We start from the raw sequence: 20876 nt of genomic DNA on the forward strand, positions 1-20876 counted from the left end.
ATCTGCATTTTGGCAATCAAGGCAGAAACGGCTTTTCTGGACAAAATATGTTAATTGTCAACAAATGTTCTTAATGTTTGTGCTTAAATACATACATGCTTGGGTCAGTATAGGATTCTACCAAAAAACCCCCAAACTTTGGCAAAGCAAACAGTTGATAAATCAAGGGAACAGAGAATAAGTAACCTGTAAGGAAAATGTATGTTCATAAATGAACTTTTACCTTCATCAGGTAGCTGAGACTTTTTTCACTGAAGACATCCCTAAGGAATCCCATTTCTTCTTTATGATTTGAATCAGGCCTCAGCTGAGATGTCAAAAGGGCCAAAGTTTCATGCAATCCTAAATTTGAATTCAAGACAGAACAAAAGCTTTGTAGATAGCATGTCTCATGGGACCTTCTACTGCAGACTTAACATCAAATACATTTACTTGGGTACCATCCTGGTGATCATTAAGTTCGCAGAGAAATTTGTGCTTATCTTCCATGTATTTTGTAACACTCCCTTCTTAAGTGGCAAACACAGCTTAAGATATAACATATATTAAGGCAAAAGCTACCAAAGCAATAAATAATTTAAAAGACATTTCTGTTGAAGTTTCCCCCTTCGTGTTAATTACTCTTTGTTTCCAGAACAGCTAGCCCTCTAACAAGCTTTGAATTATTAGAGTGCCACAACAGACTCACAAAATGACTGAACCACCTCCTTTGCTGCACAGCTACCCGGAGCAGTTCCTGAGCAACTTCACTTGTAAGTGTTACCCTGCCCTTTCTACCCCTGAGGCACCTGTTAGAAGTCAGGTTGAACCACAGGAGGAAAGGACCTGTGTAGATTTCCACTGCAGTGGAAGCAAAACTTGTGGCTAATTTTCTAAAAAGTGCTTAAATCATCAATATCCCAATTTCATAGTGCACAGGGCCTGTCTACCAGCATATATTCAGGGGCTCTAGGGTTCTTGTGAAACTGGGTGTTTCCTGAAATCTAACTAACTATTAATTTCTACCTTTTATGCTCCACTTTCCTTGTTTTCTTTCAGCTAATTGCCAAGAAATCTAGTTGAATTTATTTTATTCAACTCCAGTTGGAATTCATTTCCTGTGTGAAACACATACACTAAAATTTCAGTCACTGGTCTGTTGAAAGCATGCAGATTAGTTACCTGAGTCTTCCGAAAGCACTGGCATGGCTTTGCTGTTAATCTTAGAGACAAATGTTCAACTTAAATCAACACGATTGGTTCTTCTTTCTGGACTGCGATTCAGAGGCAGTCCTGAAATGAGGAAAGATAATACCTAAGCTCAAGCATGCGAGAAAAATGGCAGTCATGTAAAAACGGTAAATTCCTAGCACATCTTTCTCTCAAGTGTTGTTTAACCTGAATTTAACCTGAATTGGGCAGAGTCCTGCAGTTATTCTACTATGCAAGTAACAACATAAAAATATTATGTTATATAACAACCATAAGGTATCTTGGATAAAGCTGATGCTGAGGAGAGCAGATGCTTCCCTATTCTATTCTGAAGATAGACATTTGTAGAAGGCCTAAGTAACTATCTGAAAAGACAGATAAGAAAAAAGCATGCTGCAGGATGGATGTCTAAACGCACCAATAAACACCATATGCCCAGAAATAGAGAGAGCATGCAGGAAGCTGCTGTCGTGACAAGATGTTCTGGGGCTTCCTAAAAGCACACCTCAAAGGAATCTACATCCCCCTTGGCATTCTGATGCAGACCACGCCACAATTACACGCGATTCATTAAAGCTAATAGGAGCATCACTCCATCAACCTTGGTCATGGGTACCAAGGATGCTACAACAAATAAGGCTACTTCCATTGCACAAAAACTCCATTAGATGCTTTTATTGCTGATTTTTCTTGTCACTGAGAGCAAATGACTCCAGAGCAATTTAATTTCAAACTGTAAAACTGAATCTATGCTTATAATCACCAGTCCAAGATGAAACACTTTGTGTGTTCCAGGGCATTTAAAAATCTCATTTAGCCTCATAAAATTCATCGGACTAATGCTTGCAGAAAAACAAACAGCCATAACAGCACACAAAAAGGATTAGGAAGAAATGTGGGATACTCCAACTCTTTGCTAAATGCAATAAAGGATGCTCCTTGTATTTCTATTTGTAGATAAATCTCTGATATTTTGATTGTATCACACAAGTTTGATGGTTTTCTGATTCAACCTTATTTTGATTAGCCGCCTCAAAATACTGCAGTACTGCATGGCAAATTAGCATATACCAGTTTAGCATTTTCTAGATTCCAGAGTTTCTCTACAATGTGCTGAAACACTAAGCTCAATAGTCACCTGTGTTTTGCACCCCAGGCTTTCTACTGCTATGCTTAATTAGTCCACCCGGGTACAAAAACATAACTGAGGTCTCTAAGGAAATGAGCCAAGTGTTGTAATTTTATCTAATCCATGAATAGTACTCAGGTGTGTTATATATACACTACACATTTATCTAATTAACTTTTAGAAGCATTTTTATTACCTTTTGCTTTGAAGAAAGCAATCCCTTGATTTACACACTTGATTTCACACACTTCATGCCAAAAGAAATTCATTCAACCGCTCTGGTTCCTTGACTACTGCTTTTCACTTGACACATATTTAAAATCTTCTATAGCTGTCAAGAAAGGGAACTTCAGTTGTGTGCTCTATAAGAATGTGTGATTCCCATAGTCAAACTTATTTAGTGCCAAAACCCAAGAAAACACAAACTATTTTCCAGACTCTTAGCAAAAGCATCCTACACAGGTATCTTGAAAGTATGTTTTAACATCTCAAAAATCTGACTGCAAACTCAGGAATTAGATGAATTAGGCACAGCAATTGAAATGGAGGTTTTTACCTAGTGGCATTTCCCATGCTCTATAAACCCCCTGTTAGTCAGCACTGACTGGAATGAACAGGCAAAAGAATGAAAAGCATTCCATATCCAATAATTTGTCACCAGCACACTCCATGCCAATATTCGGGCCTGGCTTCAAGGTATTAAATTCAGCCCCAGCATATGCTATTTTGCAAAATGGCCTCAGAACCATAAATCTGTCCTTTCATCATTGTAGTATGAATAGGCTCAAACACACTTTTCCTCTTTAAAAATACCTACTGTAAACCATAATTTATGTTTCACACATATCCTTATCCAGCTGTTCCTAAGACAGAACATTTGAGCCACTTTCCTTGCCTAGGAAAAGGACTGTTGATATTTGGAAAGGGCTAAATAAACTGAACTGACCTGTACATGGGGTCAAAGAAGGGCATGAAACAGAAGCATAATATGCTTTGGCATATCCCCATTACCTTGGGAAATAAACCTAGTGTGGTTCACAGCCTAATACAACATAAAGCTTCTGTAATCCAGATACATCGTTCAGAGCGGTAAAAGACCTCATTTTGGAAAGCAGTTGCATTTTAACATCTTTCCAGGAGATCACCCCAGTGATTAGGTCAGAAAATGCATCTGCATGCTAATAAGACCACAGCTGATAACTATGACACAGGATTTCTCCTCACTTTGCTTTTGTGTACAAGAAGTCTTCAAATCTGACCGAACCGGTCATTTGCTGGCTACTACACCTACTTTAGCAACTGCTCTGATGGCTGAACGAAGCACAGAGAAAACCGCACATCGATCCCTGCTCGGCACCACGGGGACAGGCTCTTCCCCCGAGCGCCCACAGCGAACACGGAACTCCCCGGAGGCCGCCCGTGGGCCGGCGGTCTGGACTGGGCCGGGCGCCCCTCAGGCGACCTGGGGGCCTGGCGGGAACCCGAGGGGCGGAGCACGGCAAGACGGACCAGCTCCCCCGGCACGGCCGGGCAGGACTCTCCTGCCCCGGAGAGAACTTTTCGTGCGCTCCCACCGAGCTCGGGCACCGATGACTCTGCCGGCGGCAAGGCTTAGCAGCGGCCGACCCTCCTCAAGGCCCAGCCGCGGGCCCAACGGGTATGGAGCGAGGTTACGCCCCGCACCGGACTTCCCGCACGCCGGCAGCGAGACGCTCTCTTCCAGAGAGAGCTGCTGCTTCCCTAGCCCCGAGGCCGGGCTCTGCGAACGCCCCTCAGGCCCCATCTCCGCCAGCCGAAGGACTCCGCAGGGCTTCCGCCAGGCCCAGCCCCGAGTCCTCGGCCTCAGCCCACCAGGTAAACCCCAGCAGACCCGCGGGGCTCCCGCCACACCGGGGCCCGCGCCTCGAAGGCAGCGTCAGACCTCAGCTCTGCTCGGCCCGGCCCAGCCCCGCCCCGCCTGCAAAATGGCGTCGCGCTGGCCGCCTGTGCGGGTACAGAGCCGCGCCAGGAGCAGTGCTGCCGCCGGGCGACCGTTACCTGCGGGTCCGGGTCCGGGCAGTGCTGGCCGCCTGCCCCGGCAGGTCGCAGAGCAACTCCCCGGCTCTCGTATCCCTGTCGCCCGCTGCGCGCCTCGCTCATGCGCCCTTAGAGCCGTTCTACGCGCCTCCTCCCTCCTTCCCTCCCTCCCCCAACATGCCTGGGGCCGGGCGGGCGGCCGCGCCACGACTGGGGGGTGGCCGGGGCCCGCCCGCCTCGTTGTGCACCGTTGGGGATTTCGTCGCGAAACCGCAGTGTACAGCAGGGGCGGCTGCGAGCTCTGGCCTGGGGGTTCGCCCCGGAGGTAGCGGCCCCGGACGCGGTTTTCCCGTGAAGGGCCCCACGGCTCTCCAGGGCAGCTCGGGAGGCCTCCGGGGCGCCGACGGACCCGACCGAGCGCCGCTCTGCGCTACCTCATCCCCAGAGCCCCCTTCTCCTTGGGTAGCGGGGGGCATTGCCGCCCAGTCCCCTAGCTAGCCGCTGCCAGGTGTGCTGTGGCGTTGGGAGACGCGAAGGGGGACACTGCAGTGGGGTTTTTTGGAGGCTTTTTTTTTATGAGGGGGTGTCACCGAAATTCGGGAATAAAAGAAAACTCCTTAACACCAATTTAGCATTAAGAAGCAGGCGTTTCCTTTTATTGCCGTGCTGGGTGTTGGGAGGATAGTTCCTCTAACCAGGCACACCTTACGCTGGTTCTCTTGTCATATTTATACACGAATATTACAAAGATTACTAAGTGATGCACTTTCCATTAGAATAATGGGAATTATTGCATTAGAATATGCAAACTGGAATGCATGCTCAGTTCCTTTATCTGCCTCTATCTTTTGAGTAGGTGGTATAATTTGGGTAGGGGGCTTATGGGTCGGTGGTCATGGGGACCATGGCCCAAGTTACCTTTCCCCTAGTTTCTCAATACTTCTGTGTTGGTAGTTGTGTGTCAGGAAGATAAGGATGCTCCTGGAGGCAATTAGTGTCCTCCCTTTCTGAAAAGTACATATATAAGGACCTTGAAGTGTCTTGTAGCTCCTCCTTTTTATCATGATGTGTAGCAGGTGCTCATTCTAAGAATCGTTAGCCTGAAGTAACAATGAATAGTTTCTTATCACATACAATACAAGTAGGCCTTCATTAACAGGCCTATCTTTTTGGCTGCAGGGGGATGCGGCATTGGAGCAGGCACAAAAACACGCTGGTGGACGTTTGGTGGCCAGGCATCGAGGGAGCAGAACCTCACAGGCTGGTGGCATAGGACAGCTGGCAGGGCATGCACAAGAAGCAAGTCAGGCCTTAAGGACAAAAAAGTTGTGTTCAAGGAAGTAAAATGGGTAGCCAATGGAAAGACAAAAAGAGAATGTCGATACAAATCACAGCAGTATGGCAGAAGATCTGCTAGGCTCTACAGAGGTAGCATCTTTTTTTTTTTCCCTAGAAAGAAATGGTATTATTTGGGAGATAGGTTAGGAGCAGATGAGTTTTAACTCTCTCTAGCTTTTCAATCCTTAAAAGTCCTCAGCAGCAGGGATTAGACAATCTATTAGCCACTTATCAGATGCAATACTAAGTAATAATTTAGGAGTATAGCTACTTTGGTTAGTCAAGCTCTTAGGAGTAAAATATCCTTTTAAAATACGTATGTATATGAAGGCTAGTCTGCAGCACACAATGTTAGTCTGGAAAGAATAATCAAGCTATTTATCAACATATTTACTAAACATTCATGATAATTTTATGCTTTATAGAATGAATTAAATACTAATTTCTCCAAAGCTATTCATTAGTGATACATCATGATGGTGACAAATGGCATTAATTAAAGACAAAGTAGAAGTGCTTCCCAGTATTCGCCTAAGGTTCACCTGAACAAAGAATAACGTTAAAGAAAATAACATTTTCCTTCTTCCAAGCCAAGGTACGAACAGCAGTGCTTCTATCTGCAGCAATCATTGCCGTGACTTTAAAAGTATAGGAAAATTTCTAAAATTTGTTAAAATAGTGAGAAAGGCATGTGGAGACTTGTCGGCAGGCCGCTTCGATCATTGTTAAATAAGTTTTTATTTCATTTGTAAAAATGCATACATGAATACAGTTTCTTTAGTCAAGTCACAGTTACACAAATAATTGCCAAATCTGTTCTACTTCTTTACAGGTAGTTCTTCACTGCAGACAGTGTAAGGATTTACTCGGTGTGCTTTTGCAGATATGATGGCAGCAATATTGCTAAATGCATACAGGACCACCTGGTTTCTTCAAATATAAGTTAATCATTACAAGGACAGCTAATAATACTTTACCAGTCCACTGTGGTTACCAGGAGGGAAAAAACCCAAACAAATTGCTCTTTCTTGTATCCTCGGACTTTTTTTTAATAGAAGCAACTTTCACTTATTTTACAAGAGGAAAAGAGAAAGATAAAAAAGAAACAACAAAAGGGAAATGCTATGAAATGCAAACACGTAGAAATCAGTTTTCAGTTGTGTGCAGTTGTAGGAGATTTAAACTTGCACTACGGTGCTATGCTTGCATTGCTGAATGCAAACAGGATTCTGAAATACTGCAGACTATCCATGACAGCTGGAGGGTTTGGGTTTTCTTCTAAACAACACTGTATTTCGCATTCCTTTGTTTAAGAGCTGACCTATCTCACGATTTCCTTTTCAAATCCCCAGCGCTGCCGGCAGCACGGCCTCTCGGCGGATCACTCGGAGCTGCCCACGTTATTCTCCTCATCTCCTGCAGCCCGAGCTCCGCTACCCGGCCAGAGAGGACCCTCTAAAGTAATCGCTTGTCCTCACCCGGGGGTCTCCGAGCGCGGAACGAACCGCTGACTGCGAACGGCTCGGAGCAGAAGACGCCGGCGCCCTACGGCCCAGCCCCGGCTCCGCGCTCTGCCGCCCCGCGGGGCTCAGCGAACCGATCCCGGCTCTGCCCCCGCCCCGCTCCCCGGCGAGCTCCGCCCCGCTCCGCCCCCCGGCCCCGCTCTCCCGCCGTGTTCTCGGTCTCGTCGCGGCTGCGCTGCCCGCTTTTCCCCCCTGCGCTGCCGGCGGCTGAGTCCCGCTCCGCGGGCACCCTGTTCCCCGGGGGCCGGTGCCGCACTGGGCGGGCAGGCAGCAGCAAGGTGCTGCCGCATCCTTGCTGCCCCGCTGCATCCTCGCTGCATCCTCGCCGCGCCCGCGGAGGGCCTTGGCAGCATGTCTGCCGTGCGCAGGAAGTCGGGGGACGAGTACCAGGCGGTGGGCCCGGCTCGCAGCGGCACCCGCAGAGAGCGGCAGCGCTTCGTGGACAAGAACGGGCGCTGCAACGTGCAACACGGGAACTTGGGTGGTGAGAGCAGCCGCTACCTCTCTGACCTCTTCACCACACTGGTGGACCTCAAGTGGCGCTGGAACCTTCTGATCTTCCTGCTGACCTACACAGTCGCGTGGTTGGTCATGGCCTCGATGTGGTGGGGCATCGCATACCTGCGAGGTGACCTGCACCGGGCACGTGACAACACCTACAGTCCGTGCGTGGCCAACGTGTACAACTTTCCCTCCGCCTTCCTCTTCTTCATAGAGACTGAGGCCACCATTGGCTACGGGCATCGCTACATTACGGAGCGCTGCCCTGAAGGCATCGTGCTGTTCCTCTTCCAGTCGCTGCTGGGCTCCATTGTTGATGCGTTCCTTATCGGTTGCATGTTCATCAAGATGTCCCAGCCCAAGAAGAGAGCTGAGACCCTCATGTTTAGCCGCGCTGCAGTCGTCTCGCAGCGGGATGGCAAGCTCTGCCTCATGTTCCGTGTTGGCAACCTCCGCAACAGCCACATGGTGTCTGCCCAGATCCGCTGCAAGCTGATCAAGGTGAGGCCTGGCACGACAGCGGCTGGGATGGGGTGCTGACGTTGTGGTGGGTGACACGGGCAGGGTGCGGGCCGAGTGCAACCATATGCCCATAGCACGGGTAGCATGGGGCTTCCCTCGTGCGGCCCCTGCTGCTGCCCTGTCCCTTGGCATGTGGGTGAGAGGACGTGGCCGAGGTGGTGTGAAGGGCTTCAGAAAAATTTGTCGTGGGAGCCGTGAAAGAGCCAAGCAGAAGGTGGAGGGCAAGAGACGGTCTCGTCAGAGAGTGCCCAGGGGCATTGCAGTGCGTTGTGAGGCTGGCAGGAAGCCAGTTTGGTCAGGAAGGATGGATGTGTCAGGATACACGATAGCTGCAGGGAGGGGTACTAAGGCATGCCCCTTAGCAGGTGATGGCTGGGAATAAGAAATTGGTTATACCTGTTTTGTGGTGACATTAAATTAGGACAAAGATCAACGTTGACCTCCTCTTCCCCCTTGGGGGAACTTGGGGAGCTTTAACTTGCAGTTCCTTACCCCCTGGTTCCAGCCAGTAGCCTCCCAGCGTTTCAGAGGGATTGTGCGGTCGCTTTAGTGGAAAGGTCCTTTGATTGTCACCAGTATCCATTTATTAATCCCTGACAATGGTCAGTGTAATTCAGAATGCAAGAAAACTGGAATTCAAAGGAGATCATAACCAAAAAAAAAAAATCATCAGGAGACAGTAGAGTTTGGCAGGCACGGGAGTCTGGGAGAGACATTGGGCAGGAGTAGAATGGAAGGAAAACGTGTGCAGCGTGCCGCGATGAAGCAACATAGCAGCTAACAGCAGCTCCGTCTTGTGACGGGAGCACGCTTTGTGGGGAGCATCAGCAGCTGGGTCCCAGTGATGACATTAATTTTAGAATATCATATTTGAATGTCGTAAATGTTCTGTATTCTGTACAGTAATCCTCTCTTTGGAGCAACTGTTTGGCCATTTTAATAATCTGCAGAAACAAGCACGATGCAGTAGGTGACGGGACAATGGTAAATGCAAAAGCCTGTTTTCCTTCTGTGCAGAACGCTTGGCTGAGCTGTTCATTTTTCTTGCTGCAGAATACCATTTAAGATGGAGAATCTGCTAAGATTCAAAAAGAAGTTGGATATACATACATATATGGGAACATGCTGTCAGGAGTTAAAATGGAGCAATTTTTGTAGGAATTGAAAGCCACCTAAACTATGATTTTTGTTGATCTCTAACTATTAAAATATAGTAGAAAGCCTCCTATAAAGTGTTTAATTCTGTCCGTCATGCAAGACAGATTGCAAGTCAAAGTGGAATAAAAGCGGTGCACAGTTGTGTTTTTACAGTGATAGTATTTCGCTATAAACTACTTTTGAAGAAGTTTTGTGTCCCCCTTGACACACCGTTCCAGCAGTCATAGCGGCCGTTCCGGCAGCGTGTGAATTTACATCATCTGCTTTGAAGTAGCTTTCTGTGTCCTGTAAACTTACGGTGAATGTGCCGGAACTTGCTTACCATTTATCTTTAGCAAGTGCTGCCTTTTTGTGACTTGTGCTCTTTCCACCGTGCTTCATGCAGTGCTGTTGACAGCTGATGTTGCTACACTTATCCTGCACCTGATTAGAGAGCTAGATTATTTTTTTTTTACTTGTGTCACAGTGAAAGAATGTGAAGAAATATGTCTTATCACACTTTTGTGCTTGAGATAGGAGCCGTATTTAGTCGTGAACATAGTGTTTCAGCGGGACTAATGGAGCCCCGAGGATTTACATTTGTAAAGAAAGGACACCAATCTAAGTCTGTCGGAATGGCATTTACTGAAATTGTGATATATTCCCTAGGATATTTGGTAGATTACAGGGTTGCCACCACACTGTGCTGGCTTTTCTTTTGGTCCAGGGGACTGCCCAGCAGCATGGCGTAGTGATGTCACGGAAAAGTCTGGGGCCCTTTTTGGACTGAGTTGTGGAGAGTTTGGAAAACAGAATTACAAGACTAAATGCGCATGTTTCAGCAAAAACTTTTCCAGAAGCCTGAGGCTTTCTAATTTACATTGAGTACTCCAGAAGCAGGAAAAGGCAACCTCCTGGGGCAAGAAATGGAAAGAAGCTGGTTGGAAGTAAGTGCTGAAAATGTGCGGTTTCAGGTCCCAGCCTTTTCAGTGTCCCAGTGAACTGTATTGTTCTGTTTGTTAATTCCTGCACCTCACTAGTGCGCCTGAGTGATCTGGTGACAGCAGCAGCGACCAGCATCCACCGTATGGCAATCAGTATTGGGTTTTTTTTTAAATTAGTTACAATACTTATTTTTATCTTCTTTTGATGGGACTACATACGATAAACATGATAGTGTTGGTGTGTAAAGTGGTCTGTAAAGTGTTTCAGCTAGTAGTGTAGGACATTTTGATTCAGAAAGCCGAGGAATGTAAAATCATTGTAGCCTGTTTTCAACACGTGCTAGGCAATAATTTTAGAAATAGAATTGTGAAGCATGGTAGCCGTGGAGCCAGTGTGCTTTGGGTTATGACCAGCAGGCACCTATTCTTTGAGCTGTACTAATTAACAGCTTTGAAGAAGCTGAAAGCAAACAAAATTGTAACAGAAAGTTCGCAGGTGGCAGATGACAGGCTTTGCAAAAAAGTAAGGAGGCCCGTTATATTGTGATCTCAACTCAATAAGCAAAGCATGCGCAGAAACAATATGGTTTTCAATATCACAGAATTGTTCAGATTGGAAGGGACCTGGGGAGGTCTTTAGTCCAACCTCCTGCTCAAAGCATGGTGAGCTAGGAGGTCTGACTAGGTTGCTCTGGGCAATCCAGTCTGGTTTTGGAAGCCTCTAAGGACAAAGATTGCACAGCCTTGCTGGGCAAGCTCTTCCACTGCTTAACTGTCCTCATGATGGAAAAGTTTCTTTCCAATCCAGTCTGACCTTCTCGTTTCAACTGATGGTTGTTGTCTCTCTTGCTCCCGCTATGCACTGCTGTGAAGAGCCTGGCTGCATCTTCTTGATTACCTTCCTCTTGGGATTTGGAAGGTTGCTGTTAGATCCCCCTCTACGCCTTCTGCTCTCCGGTCTGAACAAGCTCAGCTCACTCTGGTTGTATTTACAGCTTGGGGCAGCTAGACTATATTAAAAAGTAGCAGTCATCCAGGGAATTACCTTAGCTAGAGCTCCAGGTATGGTGTCACTTCCAAAAACCCACACAATTCTTTAACAGCGGTATCAAAGTAACACGTTCATATTATTTCAGTAATGTAATATATAATAAATGTTCTTGCAAGCTGCTAGTCTAAGGGTGAGGCAGATAGGTGAGATCAGGGTTTTTCCTCTCAAATACCAGAACTGAAAATACCGTAGTACTGTATGGCAGATTAGCACGTACCAGTTTAGCATTTTCTAGATTCCTGAGTTTCTCTGCAACATACCGCAATATTAAGTTTGATGGTAGTCTGTCTTTTAGATCCCATGTTTTCTACTCTGATGTTTAGTTAGTCCACCTAGGTATCAAAATATAATTATGTGAGTTCTCTAAATGAGTGAACTGAAAGAGGGTTAGTAATAACAAAACCCCATTTTGTCCGGTTAAAGAAGGATGTGAATAAACAAAGGCTTTAGAAAAGCACCAAGAATGAATAAAAGATAGCAGTGAAGACTCGAAGGTCATAAAATGTTTGGTCAGACACAAAAACAGATCAAGTGATGATGCAATGGAATTCTGCCTCGTAAGAAGAAACAAAACAAAGATCCAGTGGTAGAAAGTTAAAGGTGGAAAAATCCAGACACAGAGTCTTTTTTTTCTTAGTTGTGAGACAATTAGCCTTCGGAGCAACTCATCTAGACCTTTGGATTCTCCGTCTCTGGCCACGTTTGAAATGAAAGGTGGGGCATTTCTGAGTAGTTGTGCCCTTGTTCAAGCATATACTGATCTGCGGAATTTATTTGGCTTTGTGTTATGCAGGTGATCAAAATTAAAGAATCACAAGTGTGCCTTCCAAACTTACTGCTGGCAGTTTATAGTCCTCTGCCCTGTTTTGTGATCCTTTGAGTAAAGCTATATAGATAGATAGATAGATATAGAGATATATATATGCAACAAAGGTCACTGGCTAGGAGTCTTAACATATTAAGGCTATTAAGCTATCTTCATTCAGGTTAATTTCTTTTTATTTAATAAGTAAGTTTCTTTTAAAAATTTTCCATACCCTGCATAAATCAGTCCTGTATGTAAGATACCAAATACCTCAAACACAACCTTTTGCTTTCTCCCAGATCTGTTACCTCTAATCATCCTTGCTGGATTTGTTTACTATTGAGTGGATTTGATCGAAGACTCTTCCACAGAGAAAAATGGTTTGTAGATGAAACAGTTCTTAAGCCATTCAGGCAGCGATTTGTGCAAATACACAGATCTCTGTCTACGTAATTGTATTTGATAAAACTTTGGGAAAATGTGAGGTTTAGATGTTGGCTCGTTCAGCTAATGTTGAGCCTTGTCACTTTGGAGCAAAGATCACACGTTGTCAACCAATTTGTGCACGCGCTGGAAGAACAGTAGCCAGGCAACAAAAGCGATGGCGTAGTCTGCAGCTTAGTTCCGCAGGTTCTCTCGGGAAAAGAGAAAGGATGTTTTTGCAGTAGTTTGATTATACCTTTGCACGTAACAGAGACTGTCACGATCGCTGCGTAGTAGCGGTTTTGATCACTTTTATTTTGCAGCACTGTCTTTTACCTTTCACAGCACGAATAATCCATGAGAATGCTTTTACAACCAATCGGCTGATGTTTTCCCTGCCCTCATCAGCAGCGGAGAAACTGTCTCCTGTGTAAAGGACAACTTGCTCATTTAGATAGGAAGATTTTTTTTCTTTTTTCCTCAGCAAAAAACCCAGACACATAGCATAGAAGTGAAATAATGCATTGTATTTAATGAGGAGCTGTACTCTACCAGCTACCTAACTGGTTATGTAATCACCAGTAAATACCAGGCAGTTAAAAATTCAGGATTTTTAAGATACAGGTGAAGCAGAGAGACAATCTGAAGGCACTTGCTTAGGGATTTTTTTTAAAGACGAGAAACTTTCTTAAAAGAATAGCAGTCAGATCTAAGTCAAGAGCAAAACTGCTAGCTTCGGCTTGCTCTCAGGACTAACAGATGGAGCTTCCGAGCAATCAAACCAATACGTTTGTCAATACCATTGCAACGCAGTTAAAACTGTTTAATAACTACGGAATAATCTATCATTTATAATCAGTAGTTGGCTTCTTAAAGAGTTAAGTGCTTTCTAATCAAGCGATAAACAGAAAGGATTTTAAACAGGATTTTGAATAAGCTCTGCAAAGCTTCTGAGTTTAATGGGCAATTTCCACCAGAGACCTTTAAAGCAATCAGCTGAGGAGCTGCCTGGCCAACTGATGTCATTTTTAGTTATACTTTGAATACAAGGAAAATTTGGAGGGAACACTATGGGGTGGGGGGAAGCTATTATATCAGTATTTTTATTGGACCCATGAAATAACATGAATAAAAACAAGGCGCTTAGCTTAGTAATAATAAGTTCATTATTAAGATCAACATACAGTAGGTGGTACATGCAAATTGGCAAGGGGTGAAAGCATCGTTAATATTGATTCAGATGGTTTTGTGGAAACGTCATTTACCGGACATGCTGTACAATTACTATGATGCTTACCTTTGAGTTAGTACATCACAGTGTCCTCCAAACAAAAATTAGTAACATATAAAAATAACAAAACATGAATTCAGGCAATGGATTAAAATGTGCCTGGCTTGTAGATTTTGTTCTCATTAATGGGAACTTTTGCCACGGGATGTTCATGGCGAACATGCGTTGTAAGGCATGTACCTGATGTTTTTGTCCAAAAAAAAAAAAAAGTCATAGTAAAGTTTGTAGATGATGATGAGATCTAGCCTCACAATCAGAAAAGTCAAAATTGGTCATATATAGTAGCCTTATAGTATTCAGCATTACTTATATCTCTGTTATGAAGACCCCAGACCTAATACGTAGACGACAATGTTATGAATGAGGCAGGATTAAACTTCATTGCATTGCTTTTCATGTTTTGCCTCACACGATAATTACTAAATCATCTTTTCATCTTTAGTCCCGACAGACGCCAGAGGGAGAATTTCTGCCGCTAGACCAGTGTGAACTGGATGTTGGATTTGGAACTGGAGCTGACCAGCTGTTTTTAGTTTCCCCGTTAACCATCTGTCATGAAATTAACTCAAAGAGCCCCTTTTTTTGTCTCTCACAAAGATCACTAAGAAGTGAGCAATTTGAAATAGTTGTCATCCTTGAAGGAATTGTTGAGACTACTGGTAAGATTTAGAATAATATGCATGCTCTGATTTTTAATCTTTGTTTTCAGTCCTGATATTTTTAGCGAGGCAGCTGTTAATCCTTTCAGGATGCTAATCCTGGATGCTCCAGAATATCCTGCCGTATGCTAAAGAGCTTCAGTGGCCTTTACCAGCCAAGAGGAGACCTCCCTTCGCCACAGGGCTCTGCATGACTGATGCCCAAAGTGGCCAGGACATCCAAGAAGAGATGCACCCTGCCACTCTGGGCATGTAGAGGAGTACAACAGCCTTATAAGATTCCTGGTTTAAGGACTACCACCCCGAAAGAACGTTGAACTTTAAAAGCTGCCGGTGCTGCAAAATCACTTTCAGCGTCGCTTGCGTTAAATTGAATGCAAAATAACAAATCCAGTGTTACAGTACAAATACAGACCGCATAGTCGCAAAGATTGTAGGAACATGCGGTTATTGGCAAATATGAGCAGGGCTTTTGGGGTTTTTTTAACTTTTTTTTTTAACTTTTTTTTTTAAATTCTGATATGGCGTTATCCAGATGACAGCTGACTTTGTGGCCTTGTCTTTTGAGGGCTTAATTCTTTTATGAATCCTGCGCCAATGCGCTGCGGTTACGTAAGGAGCTCCGCATCGAGGATCCATGCGTACTGTTAAAGTCCAAGTCATTCAGCAGGTTCATCAATGTTCTGATCTTCCTCTGCCTTCTTCTGAGGATTGTTAAACTTTGATCACAAAGAGCCTTTTCATCCTTCTTTCAACAAGATTACCAGTTGCCCGGTTCCTGCCTTTGAAACAGTAATGTCCTTTTGGCACAGCCAAGTGCAGTCATCTGGACCAGAAACAGAACTGACCGATTACTATCCATGTGCTGGGCTGAGCCCTAAATAAATGCGCAATCCACCGGGGCAGAACACTCTTTCACGTCGAGTGTGGCAGTCCTTAGATCCCCACAGAAGCCTCTTCTCATCCCACAACTGAACCACGTATCTTAGATGAGTGTGCATTGGTAACTGCACGTAATGCAATTACCTAACTGGGTATTGCAAGGGAAACGTTTTACACTTGTCTGAGAATTAGCGTAGCGGTAACCAGAGAGCAAATAAGAATTTGGGCTTACTGACTGCTAATCCTTCCTCCGAAGAGTACCATGACAGGAAGTCTTAAAGTTCTACTCACTTGGGATATTTGTATTAATTATCATCAGCACGGTTGTGCTGAGGTTGTAACAGATTTCTTGGCTTGGTTAGAACACATTTTAGCTGTCAGTTCACACATGTAAATCCTGTCAATGATGTCTTTTTGCACTAAGTGGAACAAGTTCCTCTACAAGCTTTACAAGCGGTACTGTCGTGGTTTAACCCCAACCGGCCACTGATCACCACGCTGTCGTTTGCTCACTCCCCCCCAGCCCCCAGTGGGATGGAGGAGAGAATCGGAAGGGTAAAAGTGAGAAAACTTGTGGTTTGAGATAAGAACAGCTTAATAATTGAAATAAAATTAATAATAACAACAATAAATTGTAATGAGAAAAGGAGAATTAAAAAAAAAAGATAAAACCCAAGAAAAACAAGTGATGCAAATGAAAAACAATTGCTCACCACCAACCAAACGATGCCCAGCCTGTTCCTGAGCTAAAACTTCAGTGGGTTATCAATGTTATTCTCATACTAAATCCAAAAACCAGCACCATACCAGCTATTAGGAAGAAAAGTAACTCTATCCCAGCTGTAACCAGGGCGGGTACCTATGTCTTAGCATGGATGACAGCTCCAGTGTCTCTTCACAGCTTTTTCTTTGGAGAAAAAGTAGCCTAGCCTATAGAAGGATTGGAAGATTAAATTTTTCATTTAGCTTTGGCTCCCCCCACGCCCAATCTTTGCCAGAGAATTCTGTAAGCCTCTGCCAAGCAACAGTTCTTTCTCCCAAGGTGACTTCCAAGAAACAGTATTACATACAAACTAGGAGATTGTTGTTGCTAACGAGCTAATACTGTCTTAATTTTATGTTTTGCTTTTATCAAAAGCTGTTTGCTTGGTGTAAGTCTGCAATATTTAATCCAATATTTGCATAAAACCCTAGTCATTCAATTGGAGGCACTCCATTGACTGTTGGTAGGTTGATTAGGAACAATCGCTCCATTTTATAATCTATAAATTTGTTAGCTTACAGGCTACAGTTGATTTTTATCTGTCAGCCTTACCTTATATTTTTTTTATTCTAGATCCTGGTCTACTTGCTCACATTAGAATGTCATGCTCTTGTCTCCATTTCTGTAGGAATGACGTGTCAAGCTAGGACCTCGTATACAGAAGATGAAGTTCTTTGGGGTCACAGATTCCTTCCAGTAATGTCCCTAGAAGATGGCTTTTTCCGTGTTGATTATTCTCAGTTTCACGCAACATTTGAAGTCCCCACTCCTCCTTTCAGTGTTAAAGAGCAAGAAGAAAACCTGTCCCTAGTATCTCCTTTGAATAGTCCTGTCGATAACAACAAAACCAGAAGAGAACAGGTTTGTTCGCTGGACTGTATTGATATTGCAGGAGAGAAAAACAAGCTCCCTTTTAAACTTCAGAAGATTAGCTCGAGAAAGGAGGACCTTCCAAGAAGAGCCCTGAGAATGAGTTCCAGTAATGCAGAGAAGACTTGCAGTACCGGAGATCTCTTGAAAATTCAAGAAATAAGTCCCATCTGTGACAGTGAAGACAGTGATGACAGGATGCAGCTGAAAGCCTTGAAAATAAATGCTGAGGCTTTGACTCTGTCTACTGGTGATCTTGAGTTACAGAAGAACCCTCCAAGTATGTGTGCTCTAGAGATGAAGTTGGAAGGTAATTTTCCGGCCAAACTTCAAAAAATGAACTCTGATTGCCTCTCTTGAGAGCAGAAGCAACTGCTCAGTTGTTGCCGACAAACCGCATTCAAGACTGCTGACCCAAAAGAGTTGTTTTACAGTAAAGTCATAATTTGGTTTTGCCACTTTCAGGAAGAACGATCCCTTTTGTGTAATTGTTATGTACAGATCCAACTTAGGTAGCATAATGGGACTTCGAGGGGCAGTAAGGTTAGATCGTTGTGCCAAAGAGATCACTGCCCTAATGATATTTATCAGCACGCTCATTGCAAATCTTCATTGTCTTCCATATGTGCTTTTTCACAAAGCAAGGACCAGATCCTTAGTTGCAGAGTGAAGTGTTCAGAGATCAAGCCAAAAAGGGTGTAAAACCAGCTGAAACACCATTTTGTGCAGCTCGGATCTTGGACTCTTCCTGATGTATAGAACAGCAGAACACAGGAAGAATCTGTGGTGCTGCTCAGTCGTAGTCCAGTTCTCCCAGTGACCCTGTTGGAAGGTGTCCCTCCTGTGCAGCTTAGTAGCACACATCCTTCTTTCCCAATGATCGTGGCATGCCAGCTCCGTGGCCCCAGAATCTTGTTCATTGTCACTCAGGTGAAGGAAGCGCTTTGCGATAGCCGTTTGTGTGGTTTGACTTACACGAGCTCTTGGAAACACAAGGATCATTTATCCTGTCCAAAGTTGGACCCCAGGAATCGATCAGGTGGATCACACGTTGAATTTTAACAACTGTATTGCCACTCACTGCAAAGGGAACTTGAGGTCAGTAGCTCAACTTAATGGTGTGTCTCATACCTCAGCTTCGTGAAATTTTAGTTTGGAGACTCCTCGTAAGTAAATAAAAGCAAAGTGCTAGATAATGCTCAGTCATTCCAGGAGTGGACAATAGTATGTACACATCTCAGAGTTTTACTAATGAACGGTGAGGGTCTCTGATGTCACTCTTTTTTTGATTACATTTGCCTTCTTTTATGTATGATTCTCAAGAATTTTGTACATTTGACATTTATAATATTACGCAATTTATTGCAGGGTAGAACTCTGTTTTAACATAAATATATGAAAAGCAGTTATTCTGCTGTCCATCTCAATCTCTGAAAGAGGTCTTTTTTTCCACTTGGTAGTGAGTGAGCAACCATAAGCAGAATTTGCGATTTTGTAAAATGCGATGTTTGGTAGCTCGGCATATAGGGTGCTTATCACTAGCAGAGCACTCCCCAGCAGAAGGATATCTGTGGCCGTCTTGTCCTCTTTAACGTTTCCTTCTTTGTCTCAGTGCTCTTTAAACAATACACTTTTCTCTGTCATTGCAAAGATGAAACACGAGGACTGTAGTCAAGTTTGCAAGGACAGGTCGCAGCCACACTGTGAAGGGCATGTTTCACTACTGATGTATAAGCTTGCCTGATTTGTACTTTTTTCCCTTCAATAATGGGAGAATTTCACTAGGAACTCTGGAGAAAACATAAAATAAAATCACTTTTTACATGAAAATCCATTTTTTCTTTGTGGTATTCAGGTCTTTCCAAGAACATTAAAGTTTTCACTGCTTTCTGTGTACAGCACTGTGGAAATGTGTCCAACTCAAGCGCTCATTTGCAAAGGCCTTTCAAACAGAGATTGTCTTTATAGAGCAAAGTACAGAGCAGCTGGGGAGTGGGTGCTGTGGATTCAGTTACAGGTTAGCTGGTATGACAGTAGGAAGCTACTGAGGTTACTGGACCTGATCTAAGGCCAGTACCCCAAACCATTGGGTTTACCGAGGTTTTATTCCAGCCCACAAAAATAATGCAGAAATTGTGGTGACAACCCTGCAAAAGAAGAGCGAGGCAGTGCCAATTGCTTTCCTGGCGTGGACAGAACCCAAGGCTGTTGTGTTAAAAACAAGAAGAAAAGTTAATTCCTGCAGCCTTACTGCATATAGCACGCTGCTACAAACCGAAGTAGGGAATGGAAACCTCTAGAGTTGCTGTTGTAGAGAGGTCCCAGCAGGATGCTCTGCTGATTCCCCCCTGGTCCAGCTAAGGGAGGGTGGGTGGGCTGGGCACGGCACTGTCCCCCCTGCATGGGCCACGTAGGAAGGAGCAGGTCAGAAGCTCCTGGGCTCTGCCCATCACAAGGATACTTGTCTTTCTGTTATCCTTCTCTTCTCTGACTGCAGCTACACAACCCTGGGGGATGCACAGTCATTCCACGAAAGGAAATGAGAGCAGACACCCAACGGAGCGCGTGCCCGGAAAGGAAGGACTCTGGTCTGCTCTGTCCCTCAGAAACAAAGAGAGCTTGGACTTGTTTGCTGAGCACCTGGGAGATGCCCCCAGGTCACGGTAACAGGAGAACCCTCATGGCCACGCTGGTAAAAGGATTACCTGGCTTGTTATGTTTCTCTTCAGCAACAGGAATGTTTTATTCAGAACAGTAGAAAATAAACTGTGGGGAGAAAAAAAAAAACCAAAACCAAGGCACAAGCTGCCCTCCTGGTCTGGCATTACTTGTCACAGCAAGAACACTCGTGCTTGAAATAATCTCGCCTCTGATTACAAGTGGGTGACGAGTGGGGACTCTGACTCCCGAGCGGTTTTTGGATGCTGCCAACTGCTCGATCGCGTTTCCCGCCGGCCCAACCCAGCAAGTAACTTTGCGTTGGGGCTCAGCGTGACACCCTGCCCTCTCTCCTGGAGATGACTCAGGTTCCCAAACCTCGGGGACATAATGGTTCGAGGAAGGCAGGTGGCGGCTGCGCACGATTACAGATGCACGGGCTCACGACATCGGCCCGAAGGAGAGCCTGTCTCGGGCACGGTGATCCCGCGCATCCTTCCTCGCTTTCTCAACCCCTGAGCTGCGCTTAAAGGAAGAAATGTGCAGAGCGTTTAGGATTAGTCTGGGTGCCTGAGCTTTACACGTGCGCTTTCCTCTTCTGCAGCTCGGGAACTGCTCCAGGCTTACCGTGTGTTTTGATCGCTGCCTCTTAGAGGGATGTTAGTTATTAACAAAGAGGCTTACAGCCTGTGGTAAACCTGAACTCCATCACTACGCAGAACAAGAAGAAAGCACCGTTGCTTTCTTTGGGTGCGAGAGCACCTGAGCAGGGGTTGCTAACTGGTAATCCTTCACAAATCAAACTTTCCATACAAAACTGCTAACTCTCTCCTTTTGAGCAAAGGAGAGGATTTTATATGCCCATTTTCAACAGGAACAGTCTTTTCCCAGAAAGCTTAGATGTAGATCTTACCTCATGCAAGGAGGTCACACATGTGTTTCAAAGGATGCAGAAAAATAGGACTTTGATGTACAAAGCTTGCACGCACAAAAACTCCCAAACAAACCACATTTTTTCTTGCCATGTGGAATTTTCTTGAGGTCTTTATGAAAAGAGGCTTCCCTCTTCTCAGCTTCCTATTTCACTGTGAGGGTCCCTTCCTGCAACATGGATTCTCATAAATGAGCCTTTTTAGCGAGCCCCAGGTTATCCTGATTTCCAAGGGATTTTGC

General features: G+C 44.7%; 2 protein-coding genes across 13 annotated transcripts in view; one reads left to right on the forward strand and one right to left on the reverse strand.

The window, feature by feature from the left end:
* The window catches only part of MPP3 (MAGUK p55 scaffold protein 3), a 25129-nt gene extending 19983 nt beyond the window's left edge, over positions 1-5146 (reverse strand). For 3 of the 8 annotated variants that reach the window (XM_054801806.1, XM_054801804.1, XM_054801802.1), the window contains exons 1-3: positions 4358-5144; positions 1162-1272; positions 224-342 (exon numbers count right to left, since the gene is read on the reverse strand). In XM_054801806.1, coding sequence (XP_054657781.1) covers positions 224-342; positions 1162-1186 — 144 coding nt within the window. In that variant the 5' untranslated portion in view covers positions 1187-1272; positions 4358-5144. Of the gene's footprint in view, positions 1-223; positions 343-1161; positions 1273-2516; positions 2683-4357 lie in introns of all 8 variants that reach the window. The other 5 variants (XM_054801801.1, XM_054801803.1, XM_054801799.1 and 2 more) reach the window with 5 other exon arrangements.
* On the forward strand, positions 3618-18875 carry LOC129195602 (G protein-activated inward rectifier potassium channel 1-like). 5 transcript variants are annotated; one of them, XR_008573927.1, is made up of 4 exons: positions 3618-4174; positions 6507-8199; positions 12457-12537; positions 14314-14450. XR_008573927.1 is itself a non-coding variant. In XM_054801809.1 (4 exons), the coding sequence occupies exons 2-4, from the start codon at positions 7549-7551 to the stop codon at positions 17403-17405; spliced, it is 1470 nt and encodes a 489-aa protein (XP_054657784.1). In that variant the 5' UTR covers positions 3623-4174; positions 6507-7548; the 3' UTR covers positions 17406-18875. The 5 variants fall into 5 exon arrangements, 4 of the variants coding, with proteins under 4 accessions (XP_054657787.1, XP_054657784.1, XP_054657783.1 ...); XM_054801809.1 differs by lacking the exon at positions 12457-12537 and adding an exon at positions 16804-18875 and having other exon boundaries at positions 3623-4174; positions 14314-14530; XM_054801808.1 differs by lacking the exon at positions 12457-12537 and adding an exon at positions 16804-18875 and having other exon boundaries at positions 3623-4174; positions 7027-8199; positions 14314-14530.
* The last annotated feature ends 2001 nt before the right edge of the window (positions 18876-20876 follow it).

This window comes from Grus americana, chromosome 22 (assembly GCF_028858705.1).
Source record: "Grus americana isolate bGruAme1 chromosome 22, bGruAme1.mat, whole genome shotgun sequence".
Lineage (NCBI taxonomy): Eukaryota > Metazoa > Chordata > Aves > Gruiformes > Gruidae > Grus > Grus americana.

Coding starts and splice junctions, on each gene's coding strand:
- LOC129195602 (XM_054801809.1), top strand. CDS start 7,549: ATGTCTGCCGTGCGCAGGAAGTCGGGGGACGAGTACCAGGCGGTGGGC. Junction 8,200..14,313: donor TCCGCTGCAAGCTGATCAAG/GTGAGGCCTGGC, acceptor TTTCATCTTTAG/TCCCGACAGACGCCAGAGGG. Junction 14,531..16,803: donor AGGAATTGTTGAGACTACTG/GTAAGATTTAGA, acceptor CCATTTCTGTAG/GAATGACGTGTCAAGCTAGG.